The sequence below is a fragment of the Hyperolius riggenbachi genome, chromosome 1 (assembly GCF_040937935.1).
Source record: "Hyperolius riggenbachi isolate aHypRig1 chromosome 1, aHypRig1.pri, whole genome shotgun sequence".
NCBI classification, from domain to species: domain Eukaryota; kingdom Metazoa; phylum Chordata; class Amphibia; order Anura; family Hyperoliidae; genus Hyperolius; species Hyperolius riggenbachi.
The window spans coordinates 500,305,034-500,329,741 of NC_090646.1; the positions used below are offsets into that span (position 1 = coordinate 500,305,034).

The window sequence follows — 24,708 nt, forward strand, 5'->3', positions numbered from 1 at the left end:
TCCGTGGAGAACATAAAGGGTCCTGCAATAAAATTCTCTGTTCTGTGGTAATTTTTTTAAATTTTCACTCAGATTGCGTCAAACTAAAGTGAAAGGTGCTTTTGTCCACTTATGTCCGCTTTTCAGCATCTGTAACACTGATGTATTGCTGAAAAATGGACAGAAGCGGGTAAGTGTGCTTAGGCCCTTAGATAACTAGCAGATGCATAACTTCAGTTGCCATCATGTATATAGCCAGAATATAATAACTACAGACTAGGGATGAGCATTCTAAAGCATGAATCAGAACAGAACCTGAATATGAAGCACAGCAGACTGTGGCTGGGTTGTTAATTCACCCTTGACACCGCCTCCATGGGCTGCCCTCCATTGTGCATGCCAGCTCTTAGTACTTCCTCCTTCCCAGCAGGAAGGAGGAAGTAGCTGGAGAGTTGGAATGCACAATGGAGGGTAGTGCACTAAGGCAGCACCAAGGGTGAGTAAGGCCCGGTTCACATTAGCGGTGGCCGTCCGGAATCGCCGTGCCGGAGCCGGACCGCTTGCAGAACGGACGGAACGGACGCACGGCAATAGCAATGAAAGCCTATGCGTCCGTTCACATGCGTCCGTTCTGCCGGACCGGATCCGGACTCCGGCGTCCGTTCCAACATGCGCTATTTTTTGGTCCGGCTCCTCCGGCAGCCGTATCCGGGGCGGAGCCGGACTGCACCATCCGGCCAATGGAAACCAATGAGAACCGGAGAGCGCACAACACACTGGCTACAAAAACCGGACGTTCTACCCCACTTCCTATGCATTTTGGATGGGGACCACATGGGCCCAGCGTTCAGGTGGGGCAGCAGCGATTTCATGCTGGAGCTCTAGGCAGCAACATGTCTGATTAGTCTGATAACGAGGAGGCGAACAACAGAGAATTCCCAGGTATACGAGTAAAAAATGCCTGGATCCATGGTCCCAACTGCAGTCTCTGTATCCACGGATGGTCTCCACACGTCCACCTGTCTCCAACAATGACCCCAGACCCTTCTGCTGACCTCCCAGACCCCAGGTAATAACAGGTTGTTATCTCCTTAAGAAACCGGATCCGGACCGCAACCGTGTTCACACCGCACGGAAACCGGATGCAAACGGACCGGATCCGGATAGGAACCGTACGGATCAGGTCCGGTCCGGATACGGTGCGGTCCGGACATCCGGTGCGGTTTTGACAAAACCGCAAGTGTGAACGGGGCCTTAACAACCCCCAACTGCAGTTCGCTGTGCTTGAAAATTAAGTTTCCAGGATCACTCATATATTCCAATGGACTTTGGCCCTAATAAGAGAAGCTTTGTGAATCAGGCTTACCGAGTGTCATTCAAATCTCTTCTCAGTCCTGGTGATAGAACTGCATCCGTACTAATCATTTTCTAAACCATATTTAGAGTATAAAGTGGCACAGTAAGCTGGCAAATGGGTAAGTGCTTAGGATATGGTTTAGAAAAACAAAACAAAAAAAGTAAACAAACAAGCACTATATCATTAGCAACCTCTGCACTAACGCAGATAAGCACTCTAAGGAAGAACAAATAACGCACTATACTTAAATAAAGTAACCTAACAAATACAGGCAGCAATTTCCTATACAATACATTAAATATGTGCAAACATAAGACTTGGGTATGCCGCTTGCTACTGTAAACCATGGACAGGGAATTTCTGCAGGCTTGCAAATTGCACAGATAAAAAAATGTGTTTTGTAGCTAAATGCTCACCTTTTACATTCAGAAAAATGCTTGAAGCTGCTTTGTGTAGTGAAAGACATACACTGCTTAAGGCTTTATGGATGTCATTGGATTGCCGGAAGACATGGGGATTGAGATCCCCAATTACACAGGTTTCCTTTTGGTTATGACAGAGATATGAACGTTTTCTCTAAATCTATCAGTTTCGTACCACCTCATATCATCCCGAACAGCGCAAGATAAGCAGCATCTTACTACTATGAGAACATATAGTAGGAACAGATATTCCCAAAAGTGCGCTATGAAAAAAACAACATACACACACAAAAAAACCCCACATATAATCAAACATACAAACACTACCTGTGTTACAAATACTACCTGTGCAAACACATCTTTAAAAAACAAACTAAAATGTGTATGGGGTGGGGTAAAAAGTGCAAAATATAAAAATAAAAAGGGTAACGTAAGCTGTGACTTTACAGCTATGGGATTGAGAACAATTCATAGAGCAGCAAATGCTCTACATACTATATTAGTGTACCGTTCTTTAGCACTGAAGAAAGAAGTGGAAAGCAGGGGAGTTCCCGCCTTCTCTGAGTAAAAGAAAGTTAAAATATACTAACATCAGTTTCAAAATTAACGGAAAAAACAAACTTAAAAAGGTCTACAGGCTACATATATATTTCCCTGCTGTTTCTGACCCCTTCTTGAAGTAAAAGTCTCTCTTATTACACTGTGCTGTACATTAATTGGTGGGCTCTATATGTTCAGGCAGAGAGTAGTACCCACCAAGTGTTATTCTCGCTGAATGGCTAAACTACAATACTGTCTTTCACCTGCAGGTGGGACCATATGTGAACTTTCAAATCACAACTCCGTGGCCTGCAAAAAGCAGCTGGTGAAAAGGGACAGAAAACACCTCAATGTTACTGCAGAGAAGGCAGCAGTAGTTACAGCAGGGAAATATAGGCTTACGCTTGAAGACCGCTTACAATTTAGCACACGACAGACAACATCCTTTAAGATACACTGTAAACATGCACTGAGTCATGGAGATGGGAAATGAATTGTGGACATATTATTATACAAAGATTCATTGTGTGTACCTTCCCTTTGAAAGTGAAATTCAGAGCTAAAAGTAACATATTCCAACAATGAGGATAAAACAGGTACCTGAATAACAAAACTTGATAACAAAATGTCAAATTGTTAGTTCCTTCACAAACTTCGCAGTGCAAAATCTACAAGCGAGACAGAAATCCACGAAGGAGAACTCTATAAATGGCACTGTAGTTTCCTTTCCACAAAATAAACTTCTCCCTTTAAGTAACATGTAGCCTCTAGCAACTTTTTGTGAGTTCTTTGTATCCCTTTCTTCATATCCCTTTTCTTCACATTTATAAAATTTCACTACCAATTATTATTTCTTCACATGAAGAACAGACAAGACTGACACAACATGGATAACAGTTCTGAGATGTGGTCAGAATGAGGCTAATAAGTACTAGGTGATTTGGGAGATGCGTCTAAAAGTTCTCTACATCTCATAAAGTCCCTCAGCTGGGCTTTGTGGGAGTTTTGATCCGAACAGTAGGAGCTCTGACTTGAAGCTTTGTCTGTTGGCTTTGAGTATCTGCAGTCCCGGATGCAGGTGCTGGGCTTTGATTGGACGGAGCTTGGAGCTGTGATGAAGCAGCTGCCACAACCTGCTGCTGTTGGAGGAGTTTCTGCTGCACAGCCTGGGCTGCTGCTGATCCAGCTGGTAACACTTGAACCTGCTGCTGTCCTGTTGCTGTTGCCTGAGTCAGTGTCACAGTCTGGGGCTGGACCTGTAAAACACTCCATATTAGAAATTCCACAAACTTAAAATATACTGTATGGCCTCGATTCATAAAGCATTCCCGCATTCGGAAATGCTGAAAACGGCTCACTTTACCGACTACACAGCAAAATCTGTATTCATAAAGGCTTTTTCCGCATGAAAAGCCGACATTCGCGAGCAGAGTGATAAATCACCGCCTTGCGCGGTGATTATCATAGCAAAAGTAACAAGTAGTCAATTCATAAAGATTAGAGGTAGCGGTATGCGGACGGGTATTACCGCTACCTCTGATGTGGCGAGAAGCGTGCGGAATACAGTGCAGTGAATGGGACAGACCTCCCAAGCAGCTGCAGAGAGAACACCGCACGGAGGGATTCCGCCTGCTTCTCCTGTTTCCGCATGTCTCCCGACAGCCTAACGCCTGCCTACAGCGGAATGTCTCCGCACGCCTGTCACATCTAGCTACATTTTTATGAATTACCACCCTGAAGGCGGAAATACCGACAGCGGTGTTTCCCCGCTCGACTTTCCCCGCTCGACAGCACTTTTATGAATCGAGGCCTATGTGTATATATTTGTATTTTACTTGATTTTTAAACATTTAGATATACCAGATGGAAATGTCCGAGAAGAATTTTAGGAACTCTTTTTCATTTAAAGCAATTGTCAGGCAAAAAAAAAAAAACGCGTTTCACTTACCTGGGGCTTCTACCAGCCCCATGCAGCCATCCTGTGCCCTCGTAAAAATGTACGCAATGCGGCCCGCCGACCCCGAGGTCGCCAAAAACAAAACTAGCTGGCGGCGGGGGACTGGAGCAGCAGTGAGTGACTACAAGGGCACAGGATGGCTGCATGGGGCTGGTAGAAGCCCCAGGTAAGTGAAACTCTGTTTTGTTTTTTTTTGCCTGACGATTCCTTTAAAGCGGACCCAAAGCACACATTTTTTAATTCAAAATATTTAGTTGCACCACTCTGACACATACAAAGATACATAAACACTCCTTCAAGCCTATGAGCATTTCAATGCATGCTTTTCACCCTTCTCTTTTCCTAACTAGGGTTATACAGGTGGCAGCCATTACTTCTGAGCTTAGTAGGAGGTGTTAGATCATGTGTGTTTGTCATCAGCTACCCTACCTCACAGGAGCGTCATCTATGTGAAATCTCACACAAGCTGAGATCACCTCCCCTGTGACTTTATCAGTAGCAGCCTGTGTTTTGTTTTTTATCTCCTCCACCAGTCTGCCGGATTCAGTCCCAGCAATATGAAAGGAAGGGAGGGGTTCCTCCAATAAATGTAAAATATTTTATATTTGCCATCATGCAGCTGAAAAAAGGCTGCTATTTATTATTATAAGTTAGAAAATAGATTTTATTTCTGAAATCTTGTATTTTTAATTTGGGTCCTGTTTAAGTAGTAAAATTATCGAAACCTCTCATCACATTTCAAATGTAATGTTTCAATACTTATTGGAACACAACTCTTTACACTACTATGAAGATACAACATTTTCACTCTTCCTGCAATTGACTGGGTGCCTAGCTGAAGCAGTGCCTTTGAGCTTCCATTTGGAGCAGGCACCAGGAGAAATATCCGATTTCTACCCAAAAGCAATCAGCTAAGCTACTTTGGTGACCTTTGCTTTAATGTAGCCATGAACAGACTGACCCTGCCCCTTATCTAATCACCTCATAAAAAGTAATTTGTTAAAAAAATAGAAGATCAATCAAGAAATGATTATCTGCTATGTAATTCGTTCATGTTGTTTGATCAACCCTGAGCCTGCTGGTCAGCATCTTTACTACTGGCAGACAGAACCAACGTCTATTATCAATAAACACACCCACTACCAATGTGATAGGCTAAAAGGCCCTTACTTCACACTGTGGGAGGGGTTTCCCTACAATATCAGCCATATAGATGTCCTTGTTGATTTATTTGAGAAAAGGTAAAGCTTTCTCATTGAAAAGGGGTTGTCCACTACTGATTGGGATAAAGTTCAATCCTGGCTTAAACTTTCTCTTTTAGGATACTGAAGCCTCTAAAGCTTCATTCTGTGGAACGAACGCAGTGAAGGATAGTGGAGTTCCATCTGTTATCATCAGACTAATCAATAAAGACAAATTCCTTTTTATAAAAAAAAAATCACAGCATCTGATTGGATATAGTGCAACTTCCTTGCTTTTCACTGCATTCCTCTTCTTAGTCTCTCTCTTCCACTCCCTTTAGATTGTAAGCCTATTTGCTAGGGCCCTTCCCCCCATGTGATCTTCTCCACCATCATATGGACTCAATGACTTGTCTGCTATATTTATCTCTACAGTATTACATCACCATTTTGTGTACCGTTGTTGAATGCTATAAAGTCCTGGTGTAACATTGTTTAATGCTGTAATGTCTCCCCTATCTACTGTACAGTGCTACGTAATATGTTAGCACATTATAGATTACATTTAAAAATAATTATAATAATACATTCATGGATTATGATGCTGTTGTGTTGGCACAAGGGCTAAGTGGCTTCCTCTTTGCTTCTACTTTCAGCAGAGATAACATTACACTGATGTCTGCGAGTACAATAAACTACATCCCAACTAAATCTTTTAAGATCCACCCTAATAATAAACCGTGGTTCTCCAACAAGCTACGGTTATTATGGAAACGCAAGGAGGCGGCACACAAGGCGGGCAGCCAGGAGGACTTCAGGAAGGCGAGGAACAATCTGAAACGAGAGCTGAGAGCCGCAAAAAAAGGAGTTCGCTGAGAGGATGAAGCAGAACTTGCGCTCGAACAACTCAAAAGACGTTTGGTAAGGGCTTAAGGCTGCCACCAACTACAAGCCTCCCCGCAACATGCATCACCCAGCTCTGAGTTAGCTGAAGAGCTGAGCAAATTCTACTGCAGGTTCGAGGGTCAGGCTGAGTCTGGGGGGCACCTACCACCTCCCACTCTACCTCCAGCCCCCGAGAATAGCAACCCGAGTGAGGACTCACGCTCCCTGGAGGTGGGTGAGGCAGATGCCAGGAAAGCCTCGGGCCCCGACTGCGTGTCCCCAGCCTGCCTCAAAACCTGCTCGTGGCAACTTGCTCCTATCCTCTCTGCCATCTTCAGAAAGTCACTGAGAGAGGGCCAAGTCCCAGCGTGCTTCAAGAGGTCCACCATCATACCTGTTCCCAAGAAACAAGGCATCTCCGACCTCAACAACTTCAGGCCTGTGGCCCTGACGTCAGTCATCATGAAGTCCCTAGAGAAGGTGGTCCTATCCATCCTCAAGCTATCCACCTTGCCTCTACTGGACCCACTCCAGTTCGCCTACAGGGCAAATAGGTCTACTGATGACGCCCTAAACATCTGTCTGGAATTCATCAACAACCATCTCGACAGACCAGATGCGTATGCCAGAGTACTGCTACTAGACTTCAGCCCAGCATTTAACACTATATGCCCACGCATCCTCCAGAATGTTCTGGCTACACTTGGGGTCCATTCCATCCTACGTTTATGGATCACCGACTTTCTCTCCAACAGCTCCCAAGTTGTCAGGCTGGGGGACATCTACTCACGAGAAATGATAACCAATACAGGGGCACCCCAGGGCTGTGTCCTGTCTCCGCTGCTGTTCTCCCTCTACACAAACAACTGCAGATCCACAGCAGACACTGTCAAAGTCATAAAATTTGCTGACGACACCACCATTGACGGCCTCGTCACCATTGACAACATCCAGGATTACCAACAGCAGGTGGAGAGACTATGCCACTGGTGCAAGGAGAACAGCCTGGTGCTCAACACGGTCAAAACCGCCGAGCTAATAATCGACTTTAGGAGGTCTGCTCCCCCCCCCCCCCCCCCGCCTCCCATCTACATTGATGGCACAGAGGTGGCCAGAGTGCCCTGCGCTCGCCTTCTGGGCACTATCATCTCCTGCGATCTCAGTTGGAAGGCCAACATCACGGCAACCCAGCGGAAAGCCCAGCAGAGGCTCTTCTTCCTCTGCCAACTGAGGAGGTTCGGCATGGCGCAGGAGATTCTAACTTGTTTCTACTCAGCCACCATTGAATCGATCCTCTGCTCCTCCATCCTGGTCTAGTATGCGGGAGCCACCGCCAGTGACAGGCATAAACTACAGAGGATCATCAGGTCAGTGTAGAAGATCATTGGGAGACCTCTGCCTCCACTTGCCCTCCTGTATAATACAAGACTGTGTGCAAGGACACTGAAGATCGCAAGTGACCCCTCACACCCAGGCCACTGTTTTTTCACCCCACTACCATTGGGCCGTAGACTTTGGGCCATGCCCACCAAGACCACCAGACACAAGAACTCCTTCTTCCCTTCGGCCGTTAGTCTCCTGAACTCCCTTAACATTCTTCCACCTTCTATCAGTGCCCTACCATCTGCAAAGTAGCGGGCTGCAAAAAAAAATGTTTCCTTGTCAAACAACCAGCCACCAGTCACCACATTTAAACTGCTTAGCTTTTCCAGCACCTTTGGTAGGACTTCAACAATGTTTTTCTGTGTCTGAAAAATGCATACGGAATGTATATTTGTGTATCTACTGTGTATATTGTGTATATATACTGTGTATATACTGTGTATATCATCTGTGTATATTTTTGTATCTACATATTTGAGTACGATGTATTACTGTCATGATCTTACTGTACTTCTGACGCTTTCTGTATTTATGAAGCTTTTTCCTGCCTTTTTTTGTCTATGTACCTCTCGGGAGCTATGCATCTGTGCCAAGCCCAATTCCGGGCATGACTCGGTCATGCTTGGCAAAATAAAGCGATTCTGATCAAATCTACCCTGCAGGACAGGAAGTACATCACTGGTATTCCCAGGTTTCCCCCATCGTATTTCCGTCGCTCTGCACATGCGCACCGCCAACATATTTAGAATCCCTGCGTATGTTCCTGGGTAGGTCTTCGCGTGACTACGGAGGGCGCTAGAAGGACTCAGGAAGCCTCCGGAGGATCCTCTAGGTAAGAGCTTCTCTCTACCTAGGTAAGAATGTAACATTTTTGTTTTCATCTGCCTCGGGTTCATTTTTAGGTCACTGTAAAGTTGGAAGATGAATCTTCTTACCATTGACAACTTTCTGGAAGGGGGCAACCGATTTTCCTCCTGAAATTGATGGAATTTTGCCCCTTCCATTTTTCCTTCTACCCTGACAAGTGCATTAAGCTCACACACCATACAATCTTCGTTGTAAAGATTTACCAAATCTATGTAGTATAATGGGCCAACAGATTGAAAATACCTTGAATGATTGATTGGATAAGCTCTTATACTACATGAAAGTGGTAAGATTGAACAACCAAGATTGTATGGTGTGTGTTGAGCCTTATGCTAGGTACACACCATACAATTTTCTGTTAGATTTTCTCTTAGATTTACCTGCCAGATAGCTTTTTTCCATGTTGTAGGTACATCTAACAGAAGAATCTAACAGAAAATTGTATGGTGTGTACCTAGCATTATTCTCAGCTGCAGAGAATCACTAATATGAGAAGTTTTACCACTTCTATATGGGGTTGTTCGGATGTTAGACTGTACTGGCTTTCTGCTAGATATCATGTCAGTGTGAAGGCCACAGTTTGATTTTGGTCTCATCTGACAACAATACATATTTGCTTTTGGCCTTAGAATCTTCAGGGTGCATTTTGTCAAAGCTCAACCAAGACTTAATGTAACCTATCTTGAAGGGGAGGATTTTATTTATTGCTACCTTTCAATGCAAACCACATTTGTTGAGAACTTGTGAAATTGTTGTCACACACACACACAAAGTCTACTCTTTGAGATAAAGTCCTGTAACGGCTTCAAAAATGCCAAAGACCTTTTGGTGTTCTTTTTAAGCAGTTTCCTTCTTGCTTCTCCAACCAGTTTGGAGGGATGCCTTAATTTGGGAAGAATTATTATAATATCAAATATTTTCTACTTTATTAACTATAGAGTTTACAGTGCTCCAAATCACTGACAAAGCCTTTGAAATGTTTTTTTGTATCGATCTTTTGACTTGTGCCTGTCCGCTACTTTGTCCTTGAGATGTTTTGACAGTACCTGGCCATCCATAGTTTATTGTATGCTTTCAATTGTACTATCAAGTGATATAATGGTCTACAGTAAGGGGCCATATGCAATTCATTTTTTTCACCTGAGTTTTCTCCTGGGTGATATTTTTAAATTTGTCAATAAAATGCATTTTAAGCCACCAGAAAGCAAGAAAATGCGCAAAATAATTTTGATACTACTTTTTATTTGTACTTTTTTAGTTGAAAAATGCTGCAAAGTTATTTTAATTTGATGATGAAAAATGATTTCCTAGGAGAAAACTCAGGTGAAAAAGAGAATTGCATATCGCCCCAGGTGTTTCTATGCTGAGGTAATGATCACTTTTCATGCCAGGAGAAAGGCAGTTAGCTTGGTGTGCAGTGGAGAAGGTGATTAGCTACACCTAAAGTTGGGCTCTCAACAGTGGCGCCCTGCAACCGCTTGCTCGGCTCCACGCATGCGTACTTGGCTAACACAGATGCAGCCGATGGATGCAGATACCTAGGGGAATTATTAGGTAGGGTATATAAATTTAAGCATCTTCATTTCAGACTGTAAGGCAACATAATGTGAATATTTTTAATGCAGTTGTTTACATCCCCTTTATGTGCACAGGGCCAGAGTATTGCTGTATCCACTGGAAGACTGGTACCATCTGCTGGATATTGGCCATTGCTGTTTGCTGCTGAATTACCTAAAGAAGCTTTGTACCTAAGAGGAAATAACAGGGACACAGAATGGAATTATCAGCATAAATGGTCCTATACTATGATACTGATAACAGAAGCTTATTCTCCCATGACACGCAAATGATCCACTTATTTATACCTGTGCTTTCTATGCTAACACAACACCAGGCTGTGTCAATTCACCCAGCTGCATCATGGCCATTGATTCCATGTTTGAAAACAACACATTGCCAGGACTAAATCTAACATTCTCTTGAACTCAGCCAATGGGTATTTGTGGTGTTCATGCAGTAAAATATGTGTTCCCTGTCTTCTATACAAAAGGTACAAACCACATGGAGAATCTATGCGCCTGATACATGAAAGGTTGGTAAATGGTTTTACCGGCATAAACGCCAGGGGAGCAGCGTGCGTTACGATATCAGTGAAATGCTTGTTACCAGGGTAATAGGATAACATCTGCTGTTCCCCTAGCGTACCCATAAAACTGCTGTAAACTGCCTGTGCACGGCAAATCTACTGGCCCTCAGCGCAGCAGGCCAATATGTGCAATAATAAGTGCTTGTGCTTGTTACAGCCTGGTCGAGAAACTTAATGAGCCCCAATCCTTGCAACCAAAGCTCAGAATTGGGCATCTAACTCCTGGGTTGAATCTTAGGTGGATGTATCAATGCATAGAGCAGTGGTGTCAAACTCAATCAGGTAAGGGGCTAAAATCTAATACCTAGTCTAAGTCATGGGCCAAATAGTTTATTAGGAGTTAACATTTATTGAACAGTCTCAAAATAAGTGGCATAACTATCAGGAACATGGGGGGCTGTTCCTGCCACTTCTGCAGAGCAGAGTGGAGCAGTTTAATATTTACCTGCCCCTGTGCTGCTTCGGGAGAAAATCTTCAAGATGAAATGTGGCCCAAGTCAAGATGCCCGCCACACAAGGGGGTTTGGATGCCCACAGCGGGCCCCACAGTAATTTTGCTGATTGGTCCAATGGGTTGTTGCTGCACCCCACCTAAAACTGACAATGTTTAACCTATAACCAGCCTCAACCAGAAACCGTCACCGGTGTGCTCCTCTGGTTGGGAAGGCAGTGAATTGCTGTGTACAATGATTCACATTTGAAGCTCTAGAGGGCCACATAAAATGGCAAGAAGGGCCACATACGGCCCGTGGGCATGGTGTTTGACACCTGTGGTCTAGAGCATCACTTCTTTCTAATCAAAGATCATAGTTTCATTGTAATCTAGGTAATATGATTGTGAACAAGGTACTGTAGTAATATCTTTAAGCCTCCTGCCTAAATTGTTTCTTCATTTAATTGAGGCCTTTTCCTATCTAGAATCAAGGCACCATTTTCTTGTGTTTAGCTTATTATAAAGAAAAGAAAGTTAGCCTCTCTTTAGATCTGGTTAGCAAGCAGCTGCTCCTGCCGCTATTACAAGTCACTGTTGCATATGATTAATGAATTGCAAAATTTTCTGACAATACAAATTTTGTTACAATTAGTATGCAGCTGCTTGACTTTGGGCCAATCCAAATCAGCAGAAACAGGTTTTGATTGGTCCTATTTCAAGTTGCATACAAACTAGTCACTGTTAGGAAACAAGGATGGGCTTTCTATCAAACTAAATAAGCATCCATCCATCTCTATAAGTGATCTCCAGCTGTGAACAGGATAAAATATACATCAGCAAATTGATTACACTCTCTAGTAGCCACAGTGCTGCTGATTAAAACGTATGACATTCAATTACAAGTGTACCTACCTTTATTGTATACTAAACAGGAAAATACTCAGCACCCAAAGTAATAAAATGGGACCCCCATCCCCCCCAATTATGGTAAAAAACAAAGGTCTCAGAACATTCATCTGAACGTTACACATTACTATCCAAATTATTTTAAAAATGCAGTTTCTACTTTAACCTATGATAGTACTAGGCCAGCTGTAGGATACACAATACACTGGTCTAAAAGTGACCATACACAGATTAATAGTGGCCTAATCAGCAAACAATTGATTTACCACTTTCCACCACTCAATCAGAGAGCAATATAAATGAGAATTGATCGAACCCCTCTAGTCATTAGTGTTGTACTGTTCAATGTACAAAGCTATATAGTCATCAATCCTTGCTGCTTTCCCCCTGGCTGCTCAGTTACAATTTACTGCCATGCTCGCCCACCCTTTCATTCAGTAAAGTGTCCAGAATAGACTGGAAGTTTATTTCAGGAGTAAACAGATCACAAGCAATTTTGGTGTAATCTGCCAAACATAACAGCCTGTATATGGCTACCTTAACAGCTCACAGCCAGACTGGACAATGATCTGATGTCTGCAACGGAATCCCAGTACCTCTCTGTCCAAATCTGCTGGAGGAAAAAGTGTTTGGCTTAAGGTGGCCATACACTCATTGATTTTCTCATTCGATTCCTTTCAGATTCGATTCATCTGCTGGGAATCGATTCCCCAAAATGTCGAATAAAAATCGATCAAAAATATCAATCGGAAAGGATGGAAAATTTAAAACAATCAGGCACCCCTCTTTAGTTGAACTTTCTCCATCAATTACTGTACTAATTTTCATCTCTAAAGCTGGCCATACACTAATAGTTTTCCACCCAATGTTACAAAATGATCTATTATTTTCCTAAAAGAATCGATTCAGAAGGAATCAATTCCTACTATACACTGCAAGGAATATACTGAAAATGGATCGAACTTCAGAGTTGCACTGTTCGATGCCGTGCAAAGCTATAGGTCATCCAACTGCCATTGCTCTTGCACCTCCCCCCCTACCATTTTAAATTGTCCATCCTTTCCGATTGTTTGTTTTTCCCCGCAATTTTTGTTTAAAATGGATCATAAATGTATCGATCTGACATTTTGGGTAATCGATTCCCAGCAGATGAATCGAATCTGCAAGTTATCAAATAAGAATGTATGGCCACCTTAACCTCCCTGGTGGAAAGCGAAGAATTAGATGTTGGAAGCAGTAAGCCCGAGCGTAGCTGAAGTAAATGCTGCTGTGGCTTACCACGAGGGAGGTGTGTTAGGTATATAAGTACATACTGTATAGTCTGGAGTCTTATTTGTACAGTTTTCACTATTTTTTAAGTTTATTCATAAATTTTATTATTTCAACAATTTGGTTTACTAGTCTTTTATTATATGAGGGATGTCTACACAACCTTTATTTTACATATTTTCGTGAGTTATGACTTACTAATTGGACTTACGAAAGAACCGCCAGGGAGGTTATGATAGACCAAAGCCAGGGACCACTTCTCATTCTCCACTGACATAAACATGCTTACTTAATTTTTATGTTCTTGGCTCTGGCCCTAATACAGAACTGCTAATGTGCTCCAAGAGCATTCAGGTTGTGCCTACAAGTTCAGCTGTTCACATATGCCTGAATTGATGACTACAGTTCTGACAAATTTCCAGTCAATTCTTTCAGCAATGCAAAGCTTCATCAGTTGGTTCAGCAGCAAGCAGCAGTGGGAAGTGTTTAGCAGATGGTAGCACCCTCTCCAGTGGGAAGTGGCCAGCAGATGGTAGCACACTCTCTGAAGGAGATGGCTACATAAACAAAGTTCTGACCTTGTGCACACACAGAAGAGTGTGTTCAGCTAATATTTTATAGTTTTAAGTTAAAAGTGTTTTGAATATTCTGATGAAGTCATAATTCTTAAGCTATGTACACACACTTGATAACCGTAGTTTGAAAACATACCATGCCCAATAATGAGATGAATGATTGACATCTGATGACATCATGACACACATAACAAGTGAACAACAGCATAATGAAAGTCTACCGATGGATCTGTAGCAGAAATTCAAAACTGAGAATCCAGAAGTACGTGGCACAAAGGTTTGAATTGGATGATCATTTATTATTTCTCGATACATGTGATTTCTACTGATTACCATCAATTATCATCTGAATGGATCTGTCTTGATGGATCGGACTACATGCGCTGGAATTGTGGTCTGTTCAGTGCTAATTTTGCAATGACATTTGAACGATTACTGTACGTCTGTCGTTTATCATCTGTTTTTCAACGTTTTTAATCAAACGTGTACGAGACTTGACGCTACTGCATGATTATGACAGCAGGGGAACTGGAAGGGGTTAGTCCTGCCTGTGATATCAACTGTTTGTTGGACATAAGACTACAATTTCCATGATGTTTAGCAGTGACTATTAACTGCAAATACCCAGCTGACAATGCTGAATCCCGAAGGTTGGTGTCAATGTGTAGTTTTGCTGGTCAACAACAAAAGGAGGAGAATCACTCCCATTGTCAACGCAGTATAGAAATACATGTGGATTTTTTCAGCAATGTCTGTAGGATAACAGACAAGCAAAGATACTTTCATTTGATACTTTCACTTGACTTTAAACATATATCTAGTGTTGGTATTCGAATTTGAGACCACATGGTTTGGAACCTGAACAGCAGCATTCACCACCATTTCAGCACTGGACAGCATGGTGGGGTGCATTCTATTTAGTTCTGATACTTCCACCTCCCAGCTTAGAATCAGGAAGTATCAGAACTAAATGGAATGCATCTTTTAACAGAACACATAGCTAATATTAGAAATCAAAGCCTGCAGTTACCTGTACCTGAATCTGCGCCTGCACTTGCTGTGCTCCAGGTGATTTCTGGGCCTGAGTGATTGGAGTGGTCAGGAACTGGGTTTTAATGGCTGGCTGAGTGGTATATGTCAGTTTCTGCTGTTGAGATTGTTGCTGCTGCTGTTGTTGAGCTTGGACGGTTACTTGCTGAGCTGTTATCTGATTTGAAGCACAAAAAAGGGTGATACCACTATATAAAGAAACTGCCTCATTCTTGCTGCATATCTAAGTTACCATAAAATCTTTATGTAAAGTAGAAGTTTACTTTTAAAAGTAAAACATTTCCATGTATTGCTACAATCAATTGCGCAACCTACAGTGGCTTGCAAAAGTATTCGGCCCCCTTGAAGTTTTCCACATTTTGTCACATTACTGCCACAAACATGAATCAATTTTATTGGAATTCCACGTGAAAGACCAATACAAAGTGGTGTACACGTGAGAAGTGGAACGAAAATCATACATAATTCCAAACATTTTCCAAACTGCAAAGTGGGGTGTGCTGGATGGTAAAACTCCGCCCCAGTTTCAAGTCTTTTGCAGTCTCCAAGAGGTTTTCTTCCAAGATTGCCCTGTATTTGGCTCCATCCATCTTCCCATCAACTCTGACCAGCTTCCCTGTCCCTGCTGAAGCGATGCACCCCGAGCATGATGCTGCCACCACCATATTTGACAGTGGGGATGGTGTGTTCAGAGTGATGTGCAGTGTTAGTTTTCAGTCACACATAGCGTTTTGCATTTTGGCCAAAGAGTTCCATTTTGGTCTCATCTGACCAGAGCATCTTCTTCCACATGTTTGCTGTGTCCCCCACATGGCTTGTGGCAAACAGCAAACGGGACTTCTTATGCTTTTCTGTTAACAATGGCTTCTTGCCACTCTTCCATAAAGGCCAACTTTGTGCAGTGCATGACTAATAGTTGTACTATGGACAGATTCCCCCACCTGAGCTGTAGATCTCTGGAGCTGGTCCAGAGTCACCATGGGCCTCTTGACTGCATTTCTGATCAGCGTCTCCTTGTTCGGCCTGTGAGTTTAGGTGGACAGCCTTGTCTTGGTAGGTTTACAGTTGTGCTATACTCTTTACATTTCTGAATGATCGCTTGAACAATGCTCCGTGGGATGTTCAAGGCTTTGGAAATCTTTTTGTAGCACAAGCCTGCTTTAAATTTCTCATTAACTTTATCCCTGACCTGTCTGGTGTGTTCTTTGGACTTCATGGTGTTGTTGCTCCCAATATTCTCTTAGACAACCTCTGAGGCTGTCACAGAGCAGCTGTATTTGTACTGATATTAGATTACACACAGGTGCACTCTATTTAGTTATTAGCACTCATCAGGCAATGTCTATGGGCAACTGACTGCACTCAGACCAAAGGGGGCTGAATAATTACGCACACCCCACTTTGCAGTTATTTATTTGTAAAAAATGTTTGGAATCATGTATGATTTTCGTTCCACTTCTCATGTGTACAGCACTTTGTGTTGGTCTTTCATGTGGAATTCCAATAAAAATGATTCATGTTTGTGGCAGTAATGTGACAAAATGTGGAAAGCTTCAAGGGGGCCGAATACTTTTGCAAGCCACTGTATGTAAAATAATTCATGATATGGTACAGTATATGACTATTCAGGACTACATACACAGATGAGTTACTATAAAGTGGACTACACACTATTAGTGCAATGGTAGAAAAGCTACAGTGAGTATAGAAAAGAATAATTCACATCAAAATGTATTTATATTATGCGGCTTTGCAGCCTAAAATGAAGAATGTAGCCAGTTTTCTTTAAGAGATTGATAGTATTTGAGAGGATAATGCATCATCCATGCTTCCTTCTATCATGATTGCTGATTTATATAGTATCAGCATCTTCCGTGGCGCTGTAAATCATGATAAGTGCCCCTGTTCCTCCTGTGTAGGAACACTACCACAACAGGATGCTACTACCTCCATGTCTTGCTGTGGATATCCTGTGTTTGGGTAGCTGCATTGGCTTTCCACCAGATATGCCATTTGGTTTGAGGGAAAACAGTTTGATTTTGGTCTCATCTGACCTTAACCCATTTTCCATTTGGCCTCAGAATCTTTAAGGTTAATTCTGACAACATTAAACTAAGACTTCATGTAGTCTTTTATGGTGGGCTTATCAAAATCATGACAACTGATCTTAAATGGAGGACAATAAGTTTGGTGTGCAAAGGAGAAACTGATTTTTATAAGTATATTTTAGAGGTGGGTGAAAATTCTTTTTTTTAGGTTATGTTGTTATTTTTTTTCTATCTGCATCTGTGAAAAGAATCAGATGTTTATTAAATTTTAGATTGCCCAACAAGCTCATGGTGAACCAGAAGCCCTAGGAGTGCGTAATGGCGCTTGTGTCTGCATATGAAATGTGGTATGATAAGTGAGCAGTAAACAGATGCCCCATGTTGCTGACAGATGTTACAATGCATGCATCCAATCACCAGTCCTAAACACTACTGTCACATGTAAATGCCTGGCCCATTCCACAAAGTCACTATCAGGTGGTGATCACAGCACTCCTCAGCCAACCATGTGATCCAACCTTAATATGTCTGGCCATTTTAGATCTAGCTAGTGCTTAGTAGAGCTTGCCTTTAGTGATGTATTATCTCACATATAATGGAAACATACAGTGGTATTGTAGGGAAGCTGGCACTTGTAAATGGGTGACAGAACCATCTCCCATTTTAAGGGACTATAAGTTGAAGAGTAGCAAGTCCAGAATCTCTTTACCTTCTGTTGCTGGACAGCAGTCTGTGTAGGAGCTGTGCTGGACTGTAGGGCTTTTTGCTGCTGCTGTTTTAGTTTCAGAAGTTGCTGCACATTTAAGGGCTGAGCAACTACTGTCTGCCCACCTGCAACACAAACAAATCAGAATGCTTCTTAAGTCTTTAGATCCATTAGCAAGTTAAAAAATAATGGAAATCAGGGGTGAATAATACACAACTCAATTAAAGGACAAATATTGTGAAAACGTGTAACATTTAAAATGCATAAAATTGTCTGTGAGTGAAATGCTTTATAAATTATGTTTTGCTATGTTGCTGTAGTTTACAGAAGGCAGTAAAAATCTGCCAGATTTTGTACTAGTCCATCTCCTTGTGGGGATTCTCAAGTATTACTATATATACAAAAGCACTTACTGAACAGCAGTTGCTCAGTCCAACTGCCAGAGTAGTGTGCTAGGGAGTTAGAAGGTCGGGCTGCATCTTTGTATAGATCCTTTTCAAGGGTTGTTTTTGTAAAGAATGAAGGAAATAAAGGAAATCCTGAGTATCCGCCGAGAGAAAATAGAATAGTCCAAAATCTGTCAGATCTGTCAGCTTTTTACTATCTACTGAAAGTGAAAATTTCATAGGAAAAAATAGATTTACAGTGCACAGTATGTACTGTATTTTACATTTTTCACAATACTGGTCCTTTAAGATCAAGTTGAAGAACAGAAGATGAAATGTCTTAAATAGAAACAATCCTATATTATAAATATCTCTGTCACCAAGGTAAAGTACTTAAAGTGACTCTGTAACAAAAATTACAACGTTTTTTCTACCATCCTACAAGTTCCTAAACCTATTCTTATGTGTTCTGGCTTACTGTAGCTCTTTCTACTATAACCATCTCTGTAATAAATCAATGTATCTTTCCCCTGTCAGACTTGTCGGCCTGTGTCTGGAAGGCTGCCAAGTTCTTCAGTGTTGAACTGTTCCTCTATGCACACTCCAGTGTGTGTTTTATTTACATAAGCCAGCAGCTTCTCTGCTATCTTATCAGTGATAGAAGAGAGCTGGATAAAAATCCTCTGTTAAGCAGGCCATACACTGGCTCGATTCCCGGCCGTTTCGACAGCAGATTCGATTCTGGGATCGAATCTGCTGCCAATCGTTCGCGGTAAACGCAGCCGCCGATCCGATTTCCTCCCGAAATCGGATCGGTCCGTCGATCGCGCCGTGCGGGAAATTACCCTCGATCGCCCGCGGGTAAAGTGCGCGTCGCTAGCGGCGGCCGATCCGATCAAGTATACATTACCTGAGGCTGGCTCCCGGGCGTCTTCTCCGCACTGCACGGCTCTGTTCCGGCTCCATCCATCCTGGCGCTTCCTGTGTCACTGCAGTGACCAGGAAGTTCAAATAGAGGGCGCTCTATTTAACCTTCCTGGTCACGGAGTAACACAGGAAGCGCCGTAATGGAGCCGGAACAGAGCCGTGCAATGCGGAGAAGAGGACCCGGAGCCAGCATCAGGTAATGTATACGGGGGGGGGGGGGGGGGGGACAGGCGGCAGGAGCAGCTCAGCAGATGGTGAATCGGTTTCAGGCTGAAATCGATTCACAATCTGTTTGCAGTAAAGGCAGCCATACGATCCCTCTCTGATCAGATTCGATCAGATAGGGATCTGTCAGCTGGTCGATCTAATGGCACATCGACCAGTGTATGGCCACCTTTAGGCTGTGAAAGTAGCTGGCTGACACATACTGAGGAATTACAAACACAGGCACAGGCAGAGCTGTCTGCAGGAAGCCTGTAATGTTCAGTGCATGAGAGAAGAAGGGGACAGAAGGTAAACACACACAAGTGATCTCTTGAGATTCAGAAGTAAGGCTGTATACAGCCTGCTTGTGTATGGATGTATTTTCTATGTGTGGACATGCTGTACATCAACCTACTTCCTGTTTTGGTGGCCATTTTGTTTTTTTATAAACAAACTTTTTAAAACTGTTTTGACTACTTTTAATGCGGCGGGGAGCGGTGAAATTGTGACAGAGGGTAATAGGAGATGTCCCCTAACACACTGGTATGTTCACTTTTGTGCGATTTTAACAATACAGATTCTCTTTAAAGGAGTAATCGGGGAAATCCCCCCCCCCCCCCCCAATGCTCTACTTACCCGGGGCTTCCTGCAGCCCCTCTATTTAGGGTTTATTCACATGAATGCCAGAATAGGCCAACAAAACCCTGAGTACACTTTCACTCTTGTAGGGAACCAAGGCACTCATTTTCCCAGTGACAAAACGAATGCAAAAGAAGCACCAATACAGTGGCGTGTGAAGAAGTCCTTGCATGGTCACAATTCAGTTCACTTCCCCAACGCTGTCCGCAAGGCCCACCAACAGTGCATATTTTGCAAAAAAACAGAACCATTCATAGGTGGGGTAATTGGTGTCCCAGCAATGCTGATTAGAGATGATGAATGCAAATAATTTTGAGTTGATGCAGCATTATGCAAGTTCTGTATGCAAATTTATGCAGCAGCCAATCAAATGCTGCTGAGGTAAATTTAATTGGTCCAATTTCAAGCTGCATAAAATTTGCATAATCCTGCATCAATTCAAAATTATTTTCATCTCATTGACCATCCCTAATGCTGATTAACTACCTCCACAAAACATGCGCTGTTGGTGGGAGGACAGGGTCTAAAGGTGCGTACACACGCACTACGGAAGCCAACGATGGGTCCATCAGACCCTCCTGCTGGGCGGACTTTCAGCCGACATTAGTGCGTTTGTACGCACTGTCGGCGGACTGATAAGGCTGTTCCTGAACGATCTGCTCAATGGATCATTCAGGAACAGCCTTATCAGTCCGCCGACAGTGCGTACAAACGCACTAATGTCAGCTGAAAGTCCGCCCAGCGGGAGGATCTGATGGACCCGTCGTTGGCTTCCGTAGTGCGTGTGTACGTACCTTAAAGAACAGCTAGAAGTCATTGAAAAGCATTAAACCCAGATATAAAAGGAGATTTTATTCATAAACAGATCTATAAACATGAAAAAAAAAATAAAAAAAAAATCAGACCAGCAAGTGGTGAGGTGTCATCTATCAATGTGTTATTAAAGAAAAGAATATACGGTTTTGCAAGACATTACCTGCCACTTTCGGTGGCTGGCCAATAGCAACACTAATTCCTGCTACAGTGACTGGGAGGGTGGTCACCCCAGTGGACACAACAGCAGAGACCACTGGAGGTTTAGCAAGGGCCACTTGTGCTGCTTGGCCTGGCTGAGCTTGGATTTGGCCCTGGGCTTGAAGCTGTTAAAAAAAAGGCAGTTAGAGGTTTGCTGCAATCAATACTGTAGAGGTTACTTATATATTTTAAAAACAGAACTTTTGAAGTTTTTGAATTCAAATTTTGAAGTTTTTTAATTACTATTTTGAAGTGGGACATACTTATAACTAGGTTTGGCTTCCTGTCTGTGTCTCAGCTGGAGGAAATTTACACTCACTTCCTGTGCCAGGGAATGGGTCACCAGAAACAGATGGGAAGTTTTCTGTAATGGGGGCACTGTTTTGGTAGCATGGAGTAGTATAAGGACATCTGGGAATTTTTAATTGTCCCTGGTCACCTTCTGTCTCAGTAATGGGATGACTGAGAGGGGTAAGTGATGACATTTTTCCAGAATGGAGAACACAGAGCAGCACGGTGGCGTAGTGGTTAGCCCTCTCGCCTTGCAAAGATGGGTCCCCGGTTTAAATCCTAGCCAGGTCAACATCTGTAAGGAGTTTGTATGTTCTACATGTGTCTGTGTGGGTTTCCTCCGGGCACTCAGGTTTCTTCCCACTTTCCAAAAACATACAGATAAGTTAATTGGCTTCCCCCTAAATTGGCCCTAGACTATGATACATGCACTACACGATACATACATAGACATATGGCTATTGTAGGGATTAGATTGTGAGCCCCTCAGAGGAACAGTTAGTGACAAGACAATATACTCTGTACAGCGCTGCGTAATATAAATACTTAAAATAAATAAATAATAAGCCTGGCACATGTCCCATACTCTCCATATCCTGTCCACATCTAAGAACATTTTGATTGGAATTCTACTTTAAGCACAGGCATTCTGGAGGAGCTCCAATGGATGTGTAAAATGATTAAAAACAGTTCAAAAGGCAATGAAAACTTACCCCCAGACGGGGACTGATACAAGATACAAACATCATTTATTCAAAAACACTGGAAAATGCATTTCGCAGGCATCCACCCAGTTTCGGCAATTGTTTAGCAAGTCAACCCTCTACCGGTGGCTGGAGCCACCACCTTCATGCCATAATCTGTGGTTGCTGTTCTGCAACCCATGTGAGTACCCTATTTGTTGTATTTCCGTGCTGCATTACTGTACATACTGCGCTAGGGGATCCTGGTTCTCTCCTGTAGTTAACTGCATTTAACCATTTATTTAGGAACGGGTTCTTTACAGTAAGAGTGATTAAGATGTGGAATGCATTGCCACATGAAGTCGTTATGGCAAACTCTATACCTGCATTTAAAGGGGGCTTAGATGCTTTCCTTGCGTTGAAAGACATCCATGGCTACAATTACTAGGTAATGCCCAATGATGTTGATCCAGGGATGTTATCTGATTGCCATCTGGAGTCGGGAAAGAATGTTTTTCCCTTTTGGGGCTAATTGGACCTTCCTCTGGATCAACAGGCATATGTGAGGGAGTAGGCTGGTGTTGTACTTATGTTGTACGTATGTCTTTTTTCAACCAAAATAACTATGTAACACTGGAAAATTTCCCACAAACATACGTACTTCTTTTAGCTTGATTTGAAAACCACCAGGATGTAAAATTTGAAGTAGCTGGTCAGTTTTACAAATGACAATTATTTAAAACCTCTTCAACAGATATTTCCTTATATTGTTTTCAGTGAAAACCAGTCTTAGCTAATACCACCTCTCTTCACTAGAGTAAATTCAATATTGCAAATAAATGTTTTTAATATGGTGCCACCTGTTGGATTAACCTGCACCTTTTGTACACACAATACTTGCCTTACTACTGTAGATAAACCCCTACACTCACAAAGAACACGCTTTCCGACTTGGTAGCTTATAACTATGTACTCTTGTTCCCTATGGACTTATCTTGCATTTACTTCCTAGCACCAATGGTCAATGAGATGCAAATACTTCCAGCGTGCATGCAGATTGAATGCAAATTACATGCAGTTTAGACCTGGGCAGACCTTTGATTGGGTTTCAAGCTGCATAAAATTTGCATACAGGTTGGAATTATTTGCATTCCACCGCCATGGCTGCTGTCCAGCATTACAGATTGAAATATTTCCAAGAGATACAAATTTGACAGCATTTAGGGATGGATTGTGAATATTTAGACACATATGATCTACTGCTAGTAAATGTATATGTATCAATGACTACTTGTGAGTATCTAGCCTACTCCGCAGGGTATTTTGTATAGGAAATGTACAGTGTTATAGAGTAGCTTTCAGCCTTTAAATGTGCATTATGATGCTGAAGAATTGTCAGTTTAATCTCTGTCTAAAGCTAAGCCTTATGTATTCCCATGTAGCTCATATTGAAATTAAAAAACACATTTATTTTTTATTTTTAAACTATAACTAGGAGATATAGACTGGGATTTTATGTAAAATAACAAAGGATCTATAGGCATTGAGGAAACGTGCATCTGTACATATCAATATAGTAAAGCACTAAATTATGTTCAAACCTACCAGCCTGGCCACCTGTAGATTGGCAACAGTGGCACCAGTGAGGACAGCGCCACCTCGTGGTGCAGTGACTGCAGCAAGCTGCTGTGCCTGTTGTTGAGGCTGTGGCTGCTGTGGTTGCTGCTGACCCTGCACTGAGGATTGCTGGGGTCCTCCCTGCTGGGGTGGCTGCGGCTGTTGTTGCTGCTGCTGTTGTTGAGGCACTGCCTGAGTCGTCTGTTGTGGAATCTGCATTTTCTGCTTCTGTAGTTTTAGTATATGGTCCTGTGTGTTAATTAGAGAAACATTAATGCAATAAATGATGGGCAAACAACTTTCTAAAGCTCTGAATGTTGTTCTGGTAAATTTACCTGAGAGAGTTTGCCAACTGCTTTTATCTGGCCGGGAGACTGTGCCTGAGCCTGCATCTGAGGAACCTGAACCTGGGCAGCCTGCTGCTGGCGAAGAAGCTGAAGCTGGGCTTGTGTGATGGTTTTACCGGCAAGCTGAACTCCAGCAGTGGTGGCTGATAAGAAAAGAGAGAGCATGTCATGGAAGATATGGCAGAAAATGACAGTGTAATAGGAAACACAATGGCAAGGACCAGAAAAGAGATAGAATGTGGGGTAAAGGAAAGCATAGAAAGTATCCCCATACCTGTTGTCACCTGGGTAACAATAGAGCGGGCCTGTGTCTGCACAGGCGTGATGCTGCTGCACACCACAGCTCCACCAGTCACTGGCGTTACTGCTCGCACTCCCTGATTTGTTGCTATAGTCACCATTTCGGCAGGTGAAGCAGAAGTAGCTACTGCTCTCTGCTGAGTATGAACAACCTGTGGCGTTCCTCCAGGAGCCTAATGGGGAAATAGATGTAATTAACTCAGGCAAAGCCTCAAAATCAATCCTGAATGTTTGGAAACCGTGCTATTAGAAAATAGACATCCTGTTCTCAGTGTACCATGCAGAAATCTCTTGGCAGGGAGTTTATTCCATTTCCTTGTTTTAAAACAGCAATCGGAACAAATTTAACCTGTGCAAGGACTCCCAGCCATCGCAGTTCTTCATGTCAGCTGGAGTGTGAAGTGTAGAATTAAATGATAGCTTTCATTGGCTGTTTAGATGACAACTACAAGCCTTATGGTGCCCAGACACGGCAGAATTAAAATGTTTGATTTTACCATTTATTCGACTAAAACGATCGAATCTAATGAAAGTCAAAAATAATCTTTTTTTTCTTTCAATCAAGAAAAATGAATGTTTATCCCGTTTTTTCAATA

General features: G+C 42.6%; 1 protein-coding gene across 6 annotated transcripts in view; it reads right to left on the minus strand.

The window, feature by feature from the left end:
- Nucleotides 1-944: 944 nt before the first annotated feature.
- The window catches only part of EP400 (E1A binding protein p400), a 158,675-nt gene continuing 134,911 nt past the window's right edge, over nt 945-24,708 (minus strand). For 4 of the 6 annotated variants that reach the window (XM_068243443.1, XM_068243444.1, XM_068243442.1 and 1 more), the window contains exons 46-52: nt 24,087-24,285; nt 23,801-23,955; nt 23,454-23,714; nt 20,837-20,999; nt 17,708-17,829; nt 14,931-15,107; nt 945-3,554 (exon numbers count right to left, since the gene is read on the minus strand). In XM_068243443.1, coding sequence (XP_068099544.1) covers nt 3,282-3,554; nt 14,931-15,107; nt 17,708-17,829; nt 20,837-20,999; nt 23,454-23,714; nt 23,801-23,955; nt 24,087-24,285 — 1,350 coding nt within the window. In that variant the 3' untranslated portion in view covers nt 945-3,281. Of the gene's footprint in view, nt 3,555-10,241; nt 10,320-14,930; nt 15,108-17,707; nt 17,830-20,836; nt 21,000-23,453; nt 23,715-23,800; nt 23,956-24,086; nt 24,286-24,708 lie in introns of those variants that run through there. The other 2 variants (XM_068243441.1, XM_068243445.1) reach the window with 2 other exon arrangements.